Raw genomic sequence first — 20,201 nt, forward strand, 5'->3', positions numbered from 1 at the left:
GAAATTGTATGATAACAATAAATGTGAGACTATTGCTCTCATCTTGACTGACAGGGTCAGAATCTTCATTTGAACAGGTGATTTTCCTTAGTTATGAAAGACTGTTCCAAATAGCACTTGCTACTCTGGAAAAGCAGTTTGATTCCCTTGGTTGAGGATTCTGAGCCTCAGACACCTGCATTCCTACAACAGAAGAGGGAGCTCTAAACCAGTTCCCACATCTTTCCTTATGAGCTTCATGTTAACTGTTGACTGGATATGATGACATATTAAAAGCAGAAGAAATAGAGGAAAGAAAACAGAAATGACCTGCTATTCCTTAGTGGGATTGGAGGCAGTGAAAGAATCTGGCATATCACTAGGGCCTCAGAGAAGTACTGAGACCAGAGTCACAGGAAGAAATAGAAGACTAGAGAAACAGTCAAGCTCTAGTAGTACTTCTATATAGTCTTCTCTGAAACTTCCTAGTTAATTTTCATCGCTATAAAAATTTCCCTTGCCTGGCCCATACCTGTAATCCTAGCTACATAAGGAGGCTGAGATTTGAGTATTGTGGTTCAAAGCCAGCCCAGGCAGGTTAATTCATGAGACTCTTAGCACCAATAAACTACTCAAGTAAAGCCAAAAATGGGGCTGTGGCTCAAGTAGAAGAGTGCTAGCTTTGAGCAAAAAAATTCAGGGACTGCACCCAGGCCCTGAGTTCAAGCTCCAGAACTAGCACCAAAAATAAATCCATTACATTTCTGCTTCTTCCTATTCTATTCTCTGGAAAATAATACAAGTCATAACAATATACCAATACAATGTTATATTCCTTCTGGTACATAATGGTAGTATTTTATAGAAGGCAAGTTTATGCCTGCTTTGCAAATAAATGTTTTATATACATACCCTCCATTTTTATTATTGAGTTACTGTTCATAGTAGTTCTACTTTCCATTCATTTTGTCCAAATTGTGTGTGTATATGTATAAGGTAACCTACTTGCTTATTGTAATAGTGTATTAGATATTCTATTCCCCACAGAATAAAATTCAATTAAGTGATTAATGTTCCTTTCTTAGAAATGATGAAATCACTGGGTATTGTATATATGCCTACCTGATCTAGGGAAGGGAAAGAAAAACGAGGGTGTAAGATATCACAAGATATGTACTCACTGCCTTATTATGTAACTGTACCCCTTTTGCACAACACCTTGTCAACAAAATTTAATAAAAGATTTTTAAAAATTTTAAAAAAATGAAGTCAAGCATCAAGAGTTTAAGCGATCCATGCACAATAGTTCATGCCTGTTCTCCTTACTTGAGAGATAGATGCAGAAAAACTGTGATTCAAGGGTAGCCTGGGTGAAAATGTTAAGACTTTGTCTGAAAAATAATGTAGGCATGGTAGTGCATACCTGGAATAACACCTACATGCAAAGCATAGATAGGAAAATAGTGGTAAAGACTGACCAGGGCCAAAAGCATAAGACACTATCAGAAAAATCACTAAAGCAACAATAGGATAGATAAGAGCTTGCTTAGCAAGAACAAGCCTCTCTGTTCAAATCAGTAGTAAAAAAAAAAATACTTAAAAGTTTTGTAAAGAAAATCAGCCAGTCTCTCCTGCTCTACTTTATGTGGTATACACTGTGGATATGAAGAAAAAAAAGTTTTAGAGAACCTATGAGCCTAATATTACCCTGGTATTTAAGAGAGAGCTCATTGAGGACCCTAAATTGGCAACTAGTATTTATTATTTACCATTTTATTCTTTATTGTTCTTCAACATCGTTTCCACAAGTGGGAAAATCATTTTCTGTGATCCATGATATCAAGTGTGTGGAACTGCTTTGAAGACTATAAAACACCATACAAATATGACCTGTTCTTTTTAATAATGACTGTAGTGCCCAGTCTTTATTTCTGGGATGGTCTTCACAGTATCCAAATGCAATGCCTCCTCCTCTCATGAGACCTGTCCTCTCCGACAGTTGTTTCTGAGAGCCACTTGTTTGATTGGCATGCTCAATTCTGTGCTTAAGTTTCATCACCACTCCAATGGCAGTGATTGAATAAGCACAAAACACCTTCTGAGGCCTCATGTGAATCTCCTTCACTCTTGCTTTGACAATGGGTTTGTATTTGAAATAACTAGGAAAATGACGCTAAGCCCTTGGCACACTCTTAAATTTTGCTTAAGTTCTTAGATTCGATCGTTTCTTCCACATCTACTTTGCTTTATTTCATAAATTTTTCCTTTACACTGGCCCGTAGGTTTCATAGTCCAACTACATAGTGGTGGTTCTTTCCTTTTCTAAATGGGATTGTCAAAACAAAATGTGAGGAAAGGATCCAAAACCTTCTCTGACTCACTCAAGATGTCACATCTCATCATTTTCCTGATACCAATCAGATGATTTACTTGTTTTACCCATGGCTCTTTACCAATGGACTCCATGAAACGAAACAAGCAAGCCATTCTGAGGCCAGGCTGAACTGCAGGACTAGACAATGAACAAAGATGTGCTTTAGGTTCTCCAGTTACTGAAATTCAATACTCCTGATTTCTTGAAAGCTGATAAAAGCAGAGCAGATTCCTAGAATTTACATAACTGAAATAAACCCTTGAAAATTTAATTTCAATTTTTCTTCAACTGAGATATATTGTATTTCTCAGCTATCACAAAATTAAAGACACAACCAGCAAATATTTTTTTTTTCATGAAATAAGAGATGGTTCATTTGGAGTCACTTTATCAGAAGAGAACACTGTGTTCAAGAATGACTTTCAATTATTCAGGTAAGCCAGTTTTCTCCAGCTTTTTAGTTTCCTCTTCTGTAGAGATAGCCAAGTGAGAGAAGCAGGCAATAAGCAGAGATCTTCACCTGGCAAATCCCAAGGCCTGATTGCTGGCAGGAAAGTGAGCTCTGACGAGCAGGTCAGAAGAGATGTGAAGGGAAGAAGTAAATGTAGTTCCCAATACCTGGTCAGAAAATGAGTCACTGATGGGGAATCTTGTAAGGGACAAACTGTGACCAAGGAGGCCAGTGAAGTGGTCAGAGAGATGATTTGGGCCCAGAACCAAAGATCCAAAAACCAGAACATAAGTGGGTGTGATGCTTGAAGTCATCCCAGACTTATCAAAGCCCAAGAGTCCCTGCTGAGGTCTTAAGCCACTTGAAGTTGAAAAAGATCACTTATGTATGGTGTTTTTACAAAGGTACACATACTCTGTAACCAGTCTGCACACTCATGTCCTAAGGAAGCCGTTGAAGCTGTTGATAAAAAGTGGAGTACTGATGGACAATACTCAGATTACTGACTGAACCATTACATAGTGTACAAGGTGGCAAGAAACTCCTTGATTGATGGGAACAAAATAAGCTATTCTTGCAGTGTAAAACCAAGTTTAATCTTTGAATATATTGCTCTACTGCTATGAATGAAGTTTCTTAAACTAAACTGCCAAGAAAAGTTGAAGTGCATTGTTCAGTTCAGTGAGTCACAATTACAGGCAGACATTTGGAATTGCTACATCAGCTAGTGGAAAAATCCCACCAATCTAGACTGAGAAATAGCTTCAGAAGACAATGTTGCTAAAGTGATTCTGAGCTGTAGGTAAGAAAGTTTGGCAGCTACATGGCGACAAGCAACATTCCGTTCTTCAACACACCCAAGGAACCACTAAGACCCAATGCAAAGGAGAAAACTGCCTTAAGCAATCTCTGTCAGTGATTATCCTTTCATAAACTGCTATCTTTCTTGTTAAGAGTGAGCTCCTTGGGAACAAGAACTGATTCTTGATTCCTAATATCACCAGTGCTTCCCCCTTGCATTGCATTCATGAACAATAATTGTGAGGGGAGAGAAGAGTTAGTTATAAATGCCATGGTATAGTAGCAATAACTGACATTTAATATATATATGCCATTTACTATATGCTAGGTAAAATTACTATTAATTATATTAGCTAATACTTATATCTACCAATCTGAGATGGATAATATATTTCCTTGTTTTCTGAAAGCTGATAAGCACTAATTCTTGATTTGTAATCTGAAGACAGCAATAACACTTTGCCCACCATAAAAACTGCCTGTTATAATTGTTTGCCAAAGGAAAATCAGGAGGCCCAAACCCTGGTTCAGAAAACTCTAATTTTTAGGGAAAGAACATCAGTGAACCGACTCTGAAGATGGCAAATAAAACAGCAAGAAGAATTCCTTATCAAGAACATGGGTAGACCTGCCCTGTTACTACCCTCTCCCTCCCCAATAGCTTTCAGAGTCACCACATCAGAGAAGAGTACTAAGTGGCTAAATGTTTTCAGACTTACTTACTCTTGTCCATAATCGAGTAAATAAAAAGCTCCCTTCGTTTTAGAAATAGCTGTCACTGCAAATGGAGTTCTTCTATGTAAATACAGGACAAAATGATGTTGCTAGAATTACTGGGTAACAGAGAAAACATATTACATGGAAAAATAATGGATTTAGAGTGCACTGGTCTAATTTTAGCAATATGCTTATGCTCAACCTTTAAATACGTTTTAGACATTACAAACCTTAGTTCTGGCATGTACAATCCAAGCAGAATAAAACCCATTGCTCAATTAAAAGCGTATGTTCCTTCCCTCATTGACTGTCAGAAATCTCTCTGAGAGTCAGTGTCTTTACTTAAAAATGGTGGGGGGGGAGTCAATCTATATCAGGGAATTGATATTTAAATTGGTTAATGTATGAACTCAGATCAATATACACTGACCAGTTATTACTAATGTGTCATAAAATATTTGTGAATCCTACTATATATTAAATTGTGTAATAGATAATGGAAAAAGATAAGTTGACAGACCTGGTTTCCTCTCAAGAGTGTGTTTCTTGGAGATAAATCATTTTCTCTATCTGATCCAGAAAAATAGTCGGTGAAGCTAGGGGAAAAGCTTTGTGGCCTGCACAGCATCCCTATTTCTGGCACTTAGCCCTCCCTGGGGATGGGAGATATCTGACACCCTTTCCACAACCATCAGCTGAGAGCTTGCCCAGACTGCCTAACCTGGGCTGCAGGATGGTTTCCAAGGCTTCAAAATAAGCAGGCAAGGAATCTTACAAACAACCCTGATCGAAGCACAGAAGGGAAGTAGTTACTTGTGCTGACAAACATGAGGCTGTCAGGAGGAGCAAATGAAAGGCACTAAAGGATTTTGTGGTTCTACTGCAAGAGGATAAATCTGAATACACTGAATTTCAGCCCAGCCAGGCAGCCCTCCTTCTTTTAAGGTCCATTTGTTTTATGTACCTCTTCCTTCTATGAAGATATAAAAATGAGCAAGGGGTGGAAGGTTTCTTGCCCAACTATGATTCAGGAGAAAGCGCAACTACAGAACAAGCAAGTATGGCATCACCTTAGAGAAAAAAAAACTTGTACAGACAGGTCTTAGATAGATCCACCCCAAATTTTTCAAAGAAGGCACCTCCTTCTTTTTAAATTCTAGGATCTTCCAGTTCAGGAAGAAGCTATCTGCTTCCAAATTGACCACTGTATACAATGTACCCTACTGGCCCTCTGTGAGTAAACTGGAGTTTATCTACAATATGACCCTCAGGAGTAATGCTGGAGCCTTCTACAGCCTGAAGTTTGTAACTCTTCTGATTGCCCTAAATCCAGAACTTCTATTCCTGGAAGCGGAAGTGCAGCTTCAAGGCAATGGGTATGATGGATTACTTGTGGCAATTAATCCCCTGGTACCAGAGAATCAGAACCTCATCCCAAACATTAAGGTGAGTAACATTATGAAGTCAATGCTGTTTTTCCATTAGACCAAACCAAACCAAACCAAAGGTGTTAACCTTTAAAAAAAAAAAAAGCTGACAAGATAACAAACCTTCCTGGCTTGAATTTGAGCCCTAAGGAGAGCAGTATTTTTTAAAGATAGCACCAAAAAATGTTAGTATAATCAGGTCAGTTTTTGCTTCTAATTCTGTGTAGTGTTGCTCACAGCATGTAATCCAGTAATCCAGCCCTCTTTCTTTTTTCCTTTTCTTTTTCTTCTTCTTCTTCTTCTTTTTTTTTTTTTTTTTTGGCTATTGTTAGTTTAAGGGTTTTTGTTGTAGTTGTTTTCCTATATGGCTCAGGGATTGTAACTTAAAAAAAAAATGCCAGCCCAGTGTAGGAAAGAAAGACAATATGTTTGTCTGATGAACAAACATAATAGGTATTTATTAAAATTATCTTTTGAATCCTATCCTGAAGTTGAGAATTTTCACAGAAAATTCCATTTAATTTCCTATAAAGTAACTATTTTCCTGTTACTGAGACAAGGGAAGGAAATTACTTAAGAGTCCTTTGTGTGTTGCCTGAGTGAAAATAATATCCTCATAAGGTGCAGACCTGAACATGCCCACAGATGTACCATGAGGATTTCCTTGGTAAAAGCTTCAAAGCCTTTCACACAAAGTTAAAAAATTCATAAAGACAAGCCCAGGCACCCAATCACTGTCCTCAAACCTGTTCCAGATATTCATTTAAATTTGTTTTATTTTACTCGTTAATTTCCATGAGCTCTTTAAAAAGAATATTATTTTTATGATTTATTTTAACTATAACCAAAAAGTCAAAGCATAAAAGATTTTTAAATGAATTTTTCTTTTGCTTAATTTTAGGAAATGATAACTGAAGCTTCTATTTATCTATTCAATGCTACTAAGAGAAGAGTGTTTTTCAGAAATATACAGCTTTTAATACCTTCCACTTGGAATGCTCATAATTACAGCAAAGTAAAACAAGAATCATATGAAAAGGTAAAAAGTCAGAATTTCATTAAATAAACTTCACTCACTTAGAGGGGAAATTTTTCAAAATACGAAATGCCATTGCTATTAAAATAGGTGGATGATATTGCTGGAGTTATTGGGAAAATGTATGCACTGTATCTTGTAAGCACAGGTAATTACTATGTATCCAGGTTTTAAACTAAAGAATATAAAAGGACAACAGAGGGAAATAAAACAAATGAGTTTTAAATTATGGAGGAAAATTAAATAAAATACTATTGCCCTAGGAACTTCCCATATCTCTTTGTTTTATACCTTAAAAGACTATCTTCATTTATCATCTTGTCAGGGGTAACAACATGCATATCCATATAGAAGCATAAGTCACCCATGTATATAAAAATATTGCTATTTTCTTCCCAGGCCAAGGTGAAAATAGCTGAAATGACCTTAACCTAAATCAAGCATGTTGACTTATAGGAGTGAGAAGAAACAAAGGGAAGTCCAGAAGGGTGTTGTTTAATGAGGAGCATCTATTTGTGACATTTGGTGTGAAATTTCATTCGATTGTTTTAATTCTTGGTTCTCCTTTGAGGATATGCTCAGAAATTGAATGGTCTAGCAATGTAGATGGGTATTCTAATGTCATGAAGAAGTTAAAGAAGGTCTTAAAAGCATGTGATTTATAATTGGATGAAAGTCTTTCACATTGCTAGACACTAAGAAAGATGGATAGGGTAAAATTGGGAAGAGGGCTAGTATATATTAAACTTTGATGCATGCTAGATATTTTGCATATGCTATTTAGTGTTCATATGTGCAATTTCATATCTGAAATTTGTTACTGTTATCACAAGTAAGGAAACTGAGGCTTAGGTAAATATTTTGTCCCCCAACAATGACGTCATGAATTACAGAGCCACAATTTGAATGCATATTTGATTGTAAAAAATCTGTTTATATTGAACTATACAGGCTCTTGCTGTCTATAATATTAATCAGTTTGTTCTTTATTAGAACTGAGAAGAATTAGAGACAATCAGCACAAAACCAGGTTGCCTTAATCCTAAAGGCAGAGAGAGAAAGAAACAAAACATACACAAGAGTATGACCAAGCCGAATGATCAGAGGAAAGAAAGTCATTAGCTAGCTATGTTCATGTATCTCATGGATGCCATTTCTGTTAACATTGATTAATGAATGATTTTTACAGAGGGAGAATTATCCAAAGACATAACATATTTAAAAATATTTGTGTGTGTGTGTGTGTGTGTGTGTGTGTGTGTGTGTGTGTGTGAGAGAGAGAGAGAGGGGGGGGCAGAGAGGGGGAGAGAGAGAAAGGTAATTCCCTTGGCTTTCTAAAAGTAATTGTTAATTATTCTAAAAGTAATTCATGTTCATTGGTGGAAAAATCCCAACATGTAGAAATAAGAAAAATATTTTGTATATTCTTCAATGGCACATATACATATGCAATGCATTTTCCTAGCATACTAGTGATATTTACATGCATTGGATTATATTAGAACTAATTGTTCAAAAATTAAGTCTTCCACACCCCCACCACCACTTTTTAAACTTATATACTTAACTTCTAAGGGTATGTCTCAGATAACATATTACTAAAATGAGAAAATATTTTCTATAAAATTGTTCTATCTCTGCAGTTATATAAATACTATTTAGTTTTTTACTTAAGAACTTGTTTCAGCAATAGTAATTGAAATGGTCAAGACACACAATGGAATATAATTTCACTAGAAATATTGCTTTTTTATGTCACTAGCTATGGACCAGGCTAAAAAGAAACATACTGTATTTCTTTGACTGGTGAAGTAACCCACTGAAATTTGTTTGCAAAAGGCTGTCACTCTTTACAATATGGTTTCAAATGATTTGTAAATGTTCTTAAAAGTTCTTTAAATATTTTATTATATATTATAATATTGGATAATATCAGACTTTTATAGTGTTGTCTTTTGAAAATATTTTAATCTGGAAAATAGTAAGGTAGGGTCTCACTTTAAACACTGCAACTGGTCTGGAACTGAGACCCCCTACCTCTGCCTCTTAACTGGAACTACAGCATGCAACTGGTGTAATTTGTTATGCTTTTTAACTAGATGGGTTGTTTGTTTGTTTGTTTGTTTTTGCCAGTCCTGGGCCTTGAACTCAGGGCCTGAGCACTGTCCCTGGCTTCTTTTTACTCAAGGCTAGCACTCTGCCACTTGAGCCACAGCGCCACTTCTGGCCGTTTTCTGTATATGTGGTGCTGGGGAATCGAACCCAGGGCCTCATGTATACAAGGCAAGCACTCTTGCCACTAAGCCATATCCCCAGCCCCTAAATAGATGTTTTTGAAATTGCCAAAAGATTTAGGTAAGGCTTAGCTATGAGTACATCCTCTCATTTACAGGGCATTTCTTTTCCTTCAATCAAGTTTTAAAGCAAAGTATAGTAAATGGTACAAGTCTTAGATATATGGTTCGAAGAATTTAAAAATTGTATAATTGTTTGTCCCCAACATCACAGTTAAGGTATAGTGTACCACACTTCATTCTTCCTAATTTAGGCAAATGTTATAGTGACCAATTGGAATAGTGAACATGGAGATGACCCATACACCCTACAATATAGAGGATGTGGAAAAGCAGGAAAATACATTCATTTCACCCAGAACTTCCTGCTGAATGATGACTTGACAACTGGCTATGGATCACGAGGTAAGTTTCAACTTATAAAAAAGTAGCCACTGGTCAGTACGATTTACTGTGTTTTGTGCTTAGTGATGAAAGGACTAGAAACCTGTTAAGGATTTAATGATTGGATGGGGAGACAGGCCATGTATAGGTCACATGCACATGCAACTATGAAGGACAAAATGAGCCAGGAAGGCTTAAGCACCAAATTAGTGGCCCAGAAGAATCCAGGGAAGCAATTTTAGTCTAGGTGGTTAGAACAAGACTCACAAAGGAGAGGGGCCTCAGGAGCAACATTATTTTTAATTGTTTTGAATTGTTTTGAATGAATCTATGGCTACAGAGGAATCCAAGGCATGTTCAACAGCATTGGGCCCACTGACAAGGCAGATTAGGTACAGGAGAAAATGCTGAAATGTTCAGCCTAAAATGCTGACATGTTCAAGTCACCACTGAAGGTTGGTAAGCACAGGAGTAACAGCATCATTAAGACTTGTTTTCATCTGACTTTCTCTGTGAATGCTCAAATAAACAAGGGACAAACTGGATAGCAGAAGAATAAGTGGGAAAAATCCAAGAATGAGGCCATGAGACTTGAATAAGGATGGAGGCAGTAAGACAAGAGGGCAAGAAAGATAGTCATGAGAACAGGAGACTTGAGTAAGGATGGAGGCAATAAGACAAGAGGGCAAGAAAGTCATGAGAAGAGCGAGGACTTCCTTTGTGCCTATTACTCTGTGCTTGCTTCCTAAATATTTTTGTATTTTATCCTAACAACCGTTGTGATGAAAAATATCTCAGACTTTAAAAAGAGAAATAGAAATCTGGATTGCCACACAGCAAAAGCTAAGCGTTTTATGCAAATGGTGTAATGAACAGGACATGTCAGAAATAGAGAGTATTACTGAAAGGGGAAACTATAAGTCTGAATTTAGGAGAGAAGATGGCCAGGTGCAGTGGACTATCTTTCTTGCAGAAATATTCAAGATATGGATAGAAGTTGATGGCTGGAACTTAGGAGAGAAGTCACCAGTCATATCTCTGTAGGTGGACAGTGGGTGATATCTGAGGAAGAAGCAAAGACATGCAGGTCAAGAACTAACTCTCCAATCTTAATTTTTGTTTTGCATTTTTTCTTATTTAAATTTGTTTTGTTTATTTTTGGACATTTAGACATTTGCATAAGATTAGTTTCTTGAAAACCTTTTTCATTCAGCCGCTACCTTTCAAATAATGTTCTAATTTTAATTTTATTTAAATGGCTTTTGTGATTATATTGTTAACAGCCAGCAAAGTGGCACACTCTATAAAATACACTTTAGGGCTGGGAATATGGCCTAGTGGCAAGAGGGCTTGCCTCCTATACATGAAGCCCTTGGTTCGATTCCTCAGCACCACATATATAGAAAAAGGACAGAGTGGCACTGTGACTCAAGTGGTAGAGTGCTAGCCTTGAGCAAAAAGAAGCCAGGGACAGTGCTCAGGCCCTGAGTCCAAGGCCCAGGACTGGCAAAAAATAAAAATAAAAAATAAAATAAAATACACTTTATAAAACTGCAAAAAGCCTAGTGCCAGTGGCTCACATCCTAGGTACTCAGGAGGCTGCTATCTAAGGATCACAGTTCAAAACCAGACTTCACCAGAACGTCTGTGAGACTCTTATCTCTAACTAATCACACACAAAAAAAGCTGGAAGTGGAGTGTGGGTCATGTAGTACAGTGCCAGCCTTGAACAAAAATGCTGAGGGAAGTATCTAGAATCTGAGTTCAAGACCCAGTACAAACAAAGCAAAACAAAAACCACCTGCAAAAAGTACCAGGAGATGCTAATAATCTCTGCACCAGCATATGCCTTCATCAGAATGTCTAAATTTCATAAGTCAACACAAACTTCCCCTTAACCATCCATCCAGTTTTTTCTCCTCTTTTTGTTTGTCTCAAGATGTAAAAATTGTACAACATGACATAACCTGAGTCAGCTTAGCAAATTAATGAGTTCCTAGAACTGAAAAGGATGATGTAGTTTAAGGAATTTCATTTGGAAAGCATCTATGACGAAGAAGTACGTTCCGATCTGAACTTTGAAGAAATGTGACACTTAAAGAGGTTGAGATAAACTTATAAAGAATTTGATGCTTAAGATACAAATTTCCTTCAATATGTTTGGTAAACATAAGCATGGAAAGCAATGAATAAAATAAAAGAGAAAGGCATATTCAAAAGTTCTGTGATATTTGTGTTTTTTTCTTCCTGCCTGGTTCCTGGGTTTCAGTCATTGTATATACAATGAGTTACGTGTAAGAAAAAACAGACATGCTTGGACAGCGCAGGCTGACAGCTGAAAAAGCTTTATTTATTTGCCTGGATAAATATTTTCCAAGAGGAGATTCTCCATGAAGCTAAATAAAAAGTTGTTAGAAACTTCACTGGAGAAATGAGAGAATACGGGATTCCTTCTTAGCTTCTAATAAATGGACATTGAGTAAATAACTGCTTTGCATTTATAAGACCAAATATATTTTCATGTAGCTTTTTTTATGATGATTGGATGTAGAATAGGAAAAAATACAAGAGAGAACTGGACGTTGGTTCTTAGGACTGAGGATTAGCAAGGCCAGCTTGACTGACTAGGTTTGCAAGGTCCATTGCTGAGATTTCTGGGAGCTCCAAAACAAAAGTTCTCTCTTCCACAGGTAGAGTGTTCGTCCATGAATGGGCCCATCTGCGCTGGGGTGTGTTTGATGAATATAACAATAACAAACCTATCTACATAAATAGGAGAAATCAAATTGAAGTAACAAGGTCAGTACTTTTCTTGTGTTTCAAATTTATTATTTATTACTCTAGCATTAATGAGTTTACTGAATATTTCAAAATATTAGAAAAAGGGACAGATAAATGGTTGACAATGGCAATGGAAACAATTGACAAGATCCTTCCATTTTGTTTTTAAATTATATTGCTTTTTCAAATAGGAATATCTATTTATCAGATTTACCATTGTCTTAATTGGGTTTCCTTTTGTCACTTCTATATTGGTTTCTTTCTTTCTTTCTTTCTTTTGACAGTCCTGGGGCTTGGACTTGGCCTGAGCACTATCCGTGGCTTCCTTTTGCTCTACCACTTGAGCCACATCTACTTTTGGCTTTTTCTGTTTATGTGGTGCTGAGGAATCGAATCCAGGGCTTCATGCATGCTAGGCTAGGCAAGCACTCTACTGCTAAGCCACTTTCCCAGCCCCCTATATTGTTTTCTTATTTTCTGTGTCTCTTCAGGAAAATCAGTAAACAAGAATACATATTCTTCCTTTAAAATAGTATAATATTCTATTGTGTGAATGCACCATAATAATTCAATCACTCTCCTCTTGTTGGACATCCAGATTAATTTCAGTATTTTGCTATTGCCAATAACATAGTATGCCATAGCATTATATATATACTATTGCTATGAATGCAAGAAGATTCAGGAATCTATAGGTGTCTTCCAAGAAATAGGAGCTCAAAGAGTTATTCTCTCAGCTGTAATTTTGATAGATATTCACTGACTCTTTTCTTAAAAGCAACAGTGTTTCAAGTTCATTGACAATATTTGAGATTGTTCACTGAAGAAGGAATTATTTTAAATATCATTATCGCATCTTCATTTTGTTTGTTTTCTGATGAACAAATTCCCTTCGTGAATCCCAAGTGAATACTACTTCAAGATATTGCTGCTCATGTCCTTCCTTAGGCCTCCCAAAGTTGTCCATTTCTGAATGTTTTGTTCTGGCCCTATTGAGTTTGGTTGTTGAAACCTTCAGCAATTAAAAAAAAATGCTGTTCATCATGTTCTGATAACATAATAAAGTGGAGTAATTTTTCTAAAGTAAGAACAGGTTTAAGCAGTGTGTGTGTGTGTGTGTGTGTGTGTGTGTGTGTGTGTGTGTGTAGCAAACTATAATCCTTGAAACAAATTATTATAAAAGCTAATCAAGAAAGAAAAACTATAGGGCTGGGGATATAGCCTAGTGGCAAGAGTGCCTGCCTCATATACACGAGGCCCTAGGTTCGATTCCCCAGCACCACATATACAGAAAACGGCCAGAAGCGGCGCTGTGGCTCAAGTGGCAGAGTGCTAGCCTTGAGCGGGAAGAAGCCAGGGACAGTTCTCAGGCCCTGAGTCCAAGGCCCAGGACTGGCCAAAAAAAAAAAAAAGAAAGAAAGAAAGAAAGAAAAACTATAAAGGCAGGATCAAGCATGAGGCCAAGTGTTTAAACTCAGTACCACCAAATGAAGAAGAAGAAAAAAAACTATAAATATCTCTAAAACAGATCCAACTCCCAGTTCTGTCTCCTTCTATTTTTAGGTGTTCATCTGATCTCACAGGTATTTTTGTATGTGAAAAAGGCCCTTGTCCCCAAGAAAATTGTATTATCAGTAAACTTTTCAAAGAAGGATGTATATTTCTCTACCATAAGATCCAAAATGCAACGGCATCAATAATGTTCATGCAAAGTTTGTCTTCTGTAAGTATGTCTTTGTAATTACATGCTTCTGTACGGTGCCATCACTTCCCAAGATAGACTAATTCTTAAATTATTTAAAATATAAGGCAGTTAAGATCAATAGGCCCTCAGCTTAGGAACCGTAGAGCTAGCTCATCTAATTTTTTATTTTACATATTAAAAAGCTGACTTTCCCTCAAGATGAATATTCCTTTAGAAAATGGTAATCTGCTTTTCAGGGAAGATGATTTAACAAGTGGACTCTGGTATCCACAAAGGAAATTACTCATGTGGTAGTGTTCTTATATCCATTCATAGGAAAATATATCAAATTAACGAAAGTGAAATAACAAACACTTGTGTTTCTCTTACTTGAGGTAGCAAGCACAACTATATTTTAATTGTTTTCTAGTCTAGAATTTGAAAAGTATTTATCACCAGGGGAAGTCAACTAACCTTCAGCTTTGCACCTCAATCTTGCTATAATTCTATGTTTACTTACACATGCTACCTGAATAAAATCTAAAGTATTATTTTAGAACTTATTATTTCTTAAAAGGGTATTCTGTGATGGGCATTTTCTATTATCTGGCCAGTGCATTTTCTGTGAAGGAAGTTGTCTGGAAGAGCCTAAGCTTGTCCAGAAGCATACTCTGAGAGAACTTGGAGTCAGAAAGGAAGGACCTAACAATTCAGAGGTTCTTGGGACTCTGCCTTCCCCATTGCACTTACCTACCCAACTTCCCAGAGCTCAGTGAGTGTAGTAGGCAGGTATCTTTGTTGAGTTTTTTGTTTCCATGACTGACAGATGCTGCTGGGATTAAAGCATTATTTTTGTTTTTGTTTGTTAATATTTTAGGTAACTTTTTCTTCAGTTTGGTTTTACTCAAGGATAGACATCATTTGTAACTTCGAGTTGACTTCTTGTTTTCCTTGTCCTATTTTTAAGTAACATGTTTAACATTTTTAAGCCAACATAGTTCTAGTATTTGATCCATATTATTTGACACTATTATTTTGGTTAGGAACACTCTTTAAAATCTTGTGAAAAACCTACTGAAATTAAGCAATCATGAATTCACTTTGGTCTAGGTATAGTCATGAAATTGAAAGGAACAAAACTGATTCTTCACCTGTCTCCCTTCCATCCTACTGAGAAATTCATGTACAAAGCAGACTTTCAAAGCCTCAGCTTTCTTGTCTATGAACTTAATGGGACTAGAGAGCCCAGAGGTTCCTTCCAGCTCTGAGATCCCACACTGTAAACAGGAAGTATCAGTTCTTGTAGAAAGAGAGCCAAAGGTAATAAATGATGATCACTTACTTTCACAATGCAAACCATATGTTAAAATGGAATTCTGACATGGTTTTGTTATCACTAAACAAGTTATACCTATATTTCTAAATATTAGGAGGGTTTGAGGAAAGTACATTTGTTTTTTCTTCTGTCTTGTACGTACAGCGGTCAATATTTGGACTAGATAAGATGCTTGCTTACCTATAAAAAAGATGAGGTGATCATTTAGTGATTCCAAAGAGTAGTCTGACCAAGATAACATCTCCTGGGGCGTTTCCTTAACATAATATGATGCTAAGGAAATCATGAACATTTTTTTTTAGATTAAGATATATGTACATGATCTGCTCTGTTATCCATGCACAAATAAACTTTAATAGAAATTACTTTCAGTACCACGAGGGAGCTAGTGATTCACACAAGGAGTGCCAAGGTTTATTTGTAAACTTGTGGTTATTTGTGCAGGAAGAAGTAGCACTTCCCTCTCAGCTTACCCTTTCTTTTATTTTAGTTTCCTGAGAATGAGAAGTATGTTTGGTCTGGGAGGAGTGCTTTTACTCTCTGATAGACTTTGCTCTTTTTCTAGGTGGTTGAATTTTGTAATGCAAGTACTCACAACCAAGAAGCTCCAAATCTACAGAACCAAATGTGCAGCCTCAGAAATGCATGGGACGTAATCACAGATTCTGATGACTTTATTCATAGCTCTCCCATGAATGGGATTGAGATTCCACCTTCGCCTACATTCTCCATCCTACAGGCTAGCAACAAAGTGGTGTGTTTAGTGCTAGATGTGTCTAGCAAGATGGCAGAGGTAACATTTTGAACTGAAGTGATGATAAACCATTCGTCTTTTTTTTTTCTATCAGGTTTAAATTACTTTTTTTCATGTGCTAAGAATGAGGGTGGGTGAGTGAAGGCTTGGAACAGCCAAAAGCATCTTATTTTCTTGGAGATGAGAAAAACAAATTCAAAAAATTGCAATAAGTAGATAAAATATGCAGATAACTTTTCACCCATTTTTTCCAACCAACTTTGACATATGACACACAGCCTCTATATGGTTACATTCTATTAGGGATCACACCTTACTGAGACCATAAACTGGATTTAAAGTAAGCATATATGTTCATTATGTGTTTGTGTCCACATTTTGTGGACAGAAAACCTTAACTCAGTCACCTGGTGATATAGAAGTCTTCTGGGAACCCTTTCTGGAAAATACCAGCTTGCAGAGGAGTTAAAGGAATCAAAACCGATGTTGCAACATCTTGGAGCCTTCACTTACAGTCTGTGTAATCAAGAGTAAGATTGGGCTGGGGATATAGCCTAGTGGCAAGAGTGCCTGCCTCGGATACACGAGGCCCTAGGTTCAATTCCCCAGCACCACATATACAGAAAACGGCCAGAAGCGGCGCTGTGGCTCAAGTGGCAGAGTGCTAGCCTTGAGCGGGAAGAAGCCAGGGACAGTGCTCAGGCCCTGAGTCCAAGGCCCAGGACTGGCCAAAAAAAAAAAAAAAAAAAAAAAGAGTAAGATGACATTCCTGAAACACAGCATTTTCTTCCTGTAAAATTAGGATAATAATATCTACTTCGATGATGTTGAACTGTTAAAAATTTTATGAAACATGTAATTCAATTGTTAAACATAGGCACTATAAATATAAGATACATGGGGGATGTTGCTCAGTTAGTAGGTGCTTGGTATATATGAAGGCCTGAGTTCACTTCCAACACCAAAATTTTTTTTTTACTTAAAGTTAAGCAAAATCTACTAAAAACACATGTACTAAATGCTCAAAACACATCACATCAGCTTTGTTTATTTTAACTCTTCCCTATGCCTAGGAACAGACAGCAGACTGGGCCCATGGGCCAAGACTGAGCAACAAGATTGATCACAGCTCATAGCAAACACTGTTTTCCACATTTTAAATAGTTAAGAAAAAAATCAAGAGAATAGTATTTCATGACAATTACTTTTTATGAAATTCAAATTTCAGTGTTTATAAAATTAGAATACAACAATTCACTTGCTATATGTTATTTATTGCTACTTTAGTCCTATAATAGTTGCAACAAAAAATGTATAGCCCATAAAATGTAAACTATTTGCCATCCAGCCCTTTACAAAAAGGATCCTTGATCTATATTACTAAGATTTTTCCTAGTCTATTAAATCTATATGTGAGCTACCAAATGTCCCTCACACTTCTGTATTCAGAGATGTCACACTGATAGCTTGAAGTCAGCCATGGTAAGAATATTTATCCCAAATATATTGGCAATTGCTAAGATTAGGGCTCATTTTCTAAAAAATAAGAACGCTGGCTATTAAATATTGCTAGAACATTACCACTGGCAATAAGGTTATAGGGGGGTGGTTGAAGTTTGAGGTTCATCAATATTAAAAAGAAATAACCATATTTTACTTAGAGTACTGAACAAGGAGAGAACTTGCTTTGCTTTAATTTCTAAATTTATAGTCCTGGATATTTGCATTTTTGACTTGTCTAATTAGAAACACCATTAGTAAGTAAAATCGCTACTGGGTAATTTTGTCATATTGCCTACCTGCATTTGACTAGGACATGGTTTTCTCATATATAGTCTCTGGGCAATTTATATTGGCTGTCTCTGTTAAGCAAGAACAGATGGAATGAAAGGGAAGAATGCTTATACTGAAGAAAAGGCATGAGATATGTAGGAGAGAAATAAGCCCATAGTAACACATTCATAGCAAAGAAACCTTTCCTCACTTTTCCTGAGTAGTGTCTTTGACTCATCTTGGTCAATAACTCATTAATCAGGTGCTCAAATTTATCAGGTGCTGGCCTAGGGGATACAGAGAGGACAAGAAAAGGCATCTGCTTTGAAACACAATCTCATGTCATGTATTTGCATGGCAGTGTGATGTGAACCCACAAAGCTGAGAGTTTCTGTGGCAGCATTACTAAAGCAGCACCTAGTATTATAGAAGACTTCATTACGAGGGTGTACTTGAATTGAATTTTGAAAGACAGTTAGTTGGGTTAGGTAAGGTGAGGTAAGGAAAAAAAGGGAGGACATTTCTAGGAAGGAAAGGTTATATAGTAGCCAAGAATAAAATTCACAAGCACTTGTTTAAAAAGAAGTTCTGTCTAGGATGGCTATCACTAGCAGAGGATGGATCTGAAGAAGTGATCAGTAGAATGGAGATATGGTATGTACTGAAAGAAATCTAGGACACTGAGTCAATAGATCTGTTAAGGATATGTCTGCTTACTGTTTACAAACAGTACAAGAGAGCCTGTGGTTTCTGACTTATTTAGTTGGAAGTTTATGAGGGAATGATGGCTTAATGACCATGGTGAGGGCAATCGTTGTTATATTCTGTGTGTTTACATAGTATTCATTGGGTGGATGAGAAAACCAATGCTATAAAAAAGAAGTAATTTTTCGAGGCAAGCACTCTTGCCACTAGGCCATATTCCCAGCCCTAAAAGAAGTAATTTTTCTATGGTCACATAATAATGCAAAGATAAAAGTAGGATTCAGTCTTGTTTTGTCCACTCTAGTAACTTATTTCCTAATTTGTACAACAAACAGTATTGCAGAAAAAATGTGGTGAATTAAAAGTGTATTGATTTTGAGAAATCAAGGGGACATTAAATTAGTAGTTTCCTGGGGGCTGGGGATATGGCCTAGTGGCAAGAGTGCTTGACTCGTATACATGAGGCCCTGGGTTCAATTCCCCAGCACCACATATACAGAAAATGGCCAGAAGTGGCGCTGTGGCTCAAATGGCAGAGTGCTAGCCTTGAGCAAAAAGAAGCCAGGGACAGTTCTCAGGCCCTGAGCCCAGGCCCCAGGACTGGCCAAAAAAAAAAAAAAAAGAAAAGAAAAAAGAAAAGAAATTAGTGGTTTCCTAAAAAGTGTGAGACGTAGGTCTGGATAGTAAGGAAGATACCTGGGTTCAAGACAGATCATAGTCATCCTTGAACAGGCAGCCATCAATCCTTGAACAGGTTTCCAGCTTTCCAAGGATCTTTAAATTCTGAATTGAATAGTTTGTTCCCAACCAATTTCTCTTCCCTTAAAAGCTTGCATTTTTTTCAAAGAATGTGTTTTATCTTCCAATTGATTAAGGTATTCTAACATTATATCATTCTTTACAAAATTGTATGATGCAACATATTTAAAGAATTAGCAGAGCTGTTTGCTAAGTGAATTATTGCTTATACTTTTGTCTATCATCCAAATGTTGTTCCTTTTCTTTGCTCCTTTTTTGGAATATAGTCTGGCAGATTCCTTCAACTGCAACAGGCAGCTGAATTTTACCTGATGCAGGTTGTAGAAATTCATACTTTCGTGGCCATTGCTACTTTTAATAGCAAAGGAGAAATCTTAACCCAGCTACACCAAATTAACAGTGATGCTGACCGAAAACTGCTGGTTTCGTATTTGCCTACCACGGTATCAGCTGATGCAGAAGCCAGCATCTGTTCTGGGCTTAAGAAAGGATTTGAGGTAGAGTATTCTAAGTCTCAATCACCACCATCATGATTTGCTTTTTCATTTTTTTTATCCAATGTTTCTCTGTTTAGGAGTGATCTGTTACAGTGCAGTCACAATCACCCCAGCTATTAGAGAACAGTAATGAATCAGCTTAGAGTTAGTAGTCATATCTTATTCACATGGTATTCTCTGTGCCTAGAAAAATACTTGCCATGTATTAGTTGCTTTAATGCTCACTGGGAGAATGAATAAATTCATGACTATAATGGTCAAGGCTAACCAAATGAGCACTTCATAAACTGTCCCTGTTTATTTTGAGACTATACCAGCTGTGGCCATTGTTGCCCTGGGGTTTTCTAAGCCAAAATGTGCATGTGTGATACCTGCTTGTTTAAGAGTCAGTTAAGGTCAAAGATATATATCCAAAATGTCAGAGTACATCTATCTCAGAATCTAAGATG

At 36.8% G+C, this 20,201-nt stretch overlaps 1 protein-coding gene across 1 annotated transcript in view; it reads left to right on the plus strand.

The window, feature by feature from the left end:
- Positions 1-5,582: 5,582 nt before the first annotated feature.
- Positions 5,583-20,201, plus strand: part of Clca2 (chloride channel accessory 2) — a 28,091-nt gene continuing 13,472 nt past the window's right edge. Inside the window, exons 1-7 of the mRNA XM_048349951.1 lie at positions 5,583-5,768; positions 6,651-6,788; positions 9,334-9,484; positions 12,154-12,262; positions 13,808-13,967; positions 15,830-16,057; positions 19,522-19,752. Of these exons, the coding sequence (XP_048205908.1) occupies positions 5,583-5,768; positions 6,651-6,788; positions 9,334-9,484; positions 12,154-12,262; positions 13,808-13,967; positions 15,830-16,057; positions 19,522-19,752 (1,203 nt within the window). The remainder of the gene's footprint in view (positions 5,769-6,650; positions 6,789-9,333; positions 9,485-12,153; positions 12,263-13,807; positions 13,968-15,829; positions 16,058-19,521; positions 19,753-20,201) is intronic.

Source organism: Perognathus longimembris, chromosome 7 (genome assembly GCF_023159225.1).
Source record: "Perognathus longimembris pacificus isolate PPM17 chromosome 7, ASM2315922v1, whole genome shotgun sequence".
Taxonomy (NCBI): domain Eukaryota; kingdom Metazoa; phylum Chordata; class Mammalia; order Rodentia; family Heteromyidae; genus Perognathus; species Perognathus longimembris.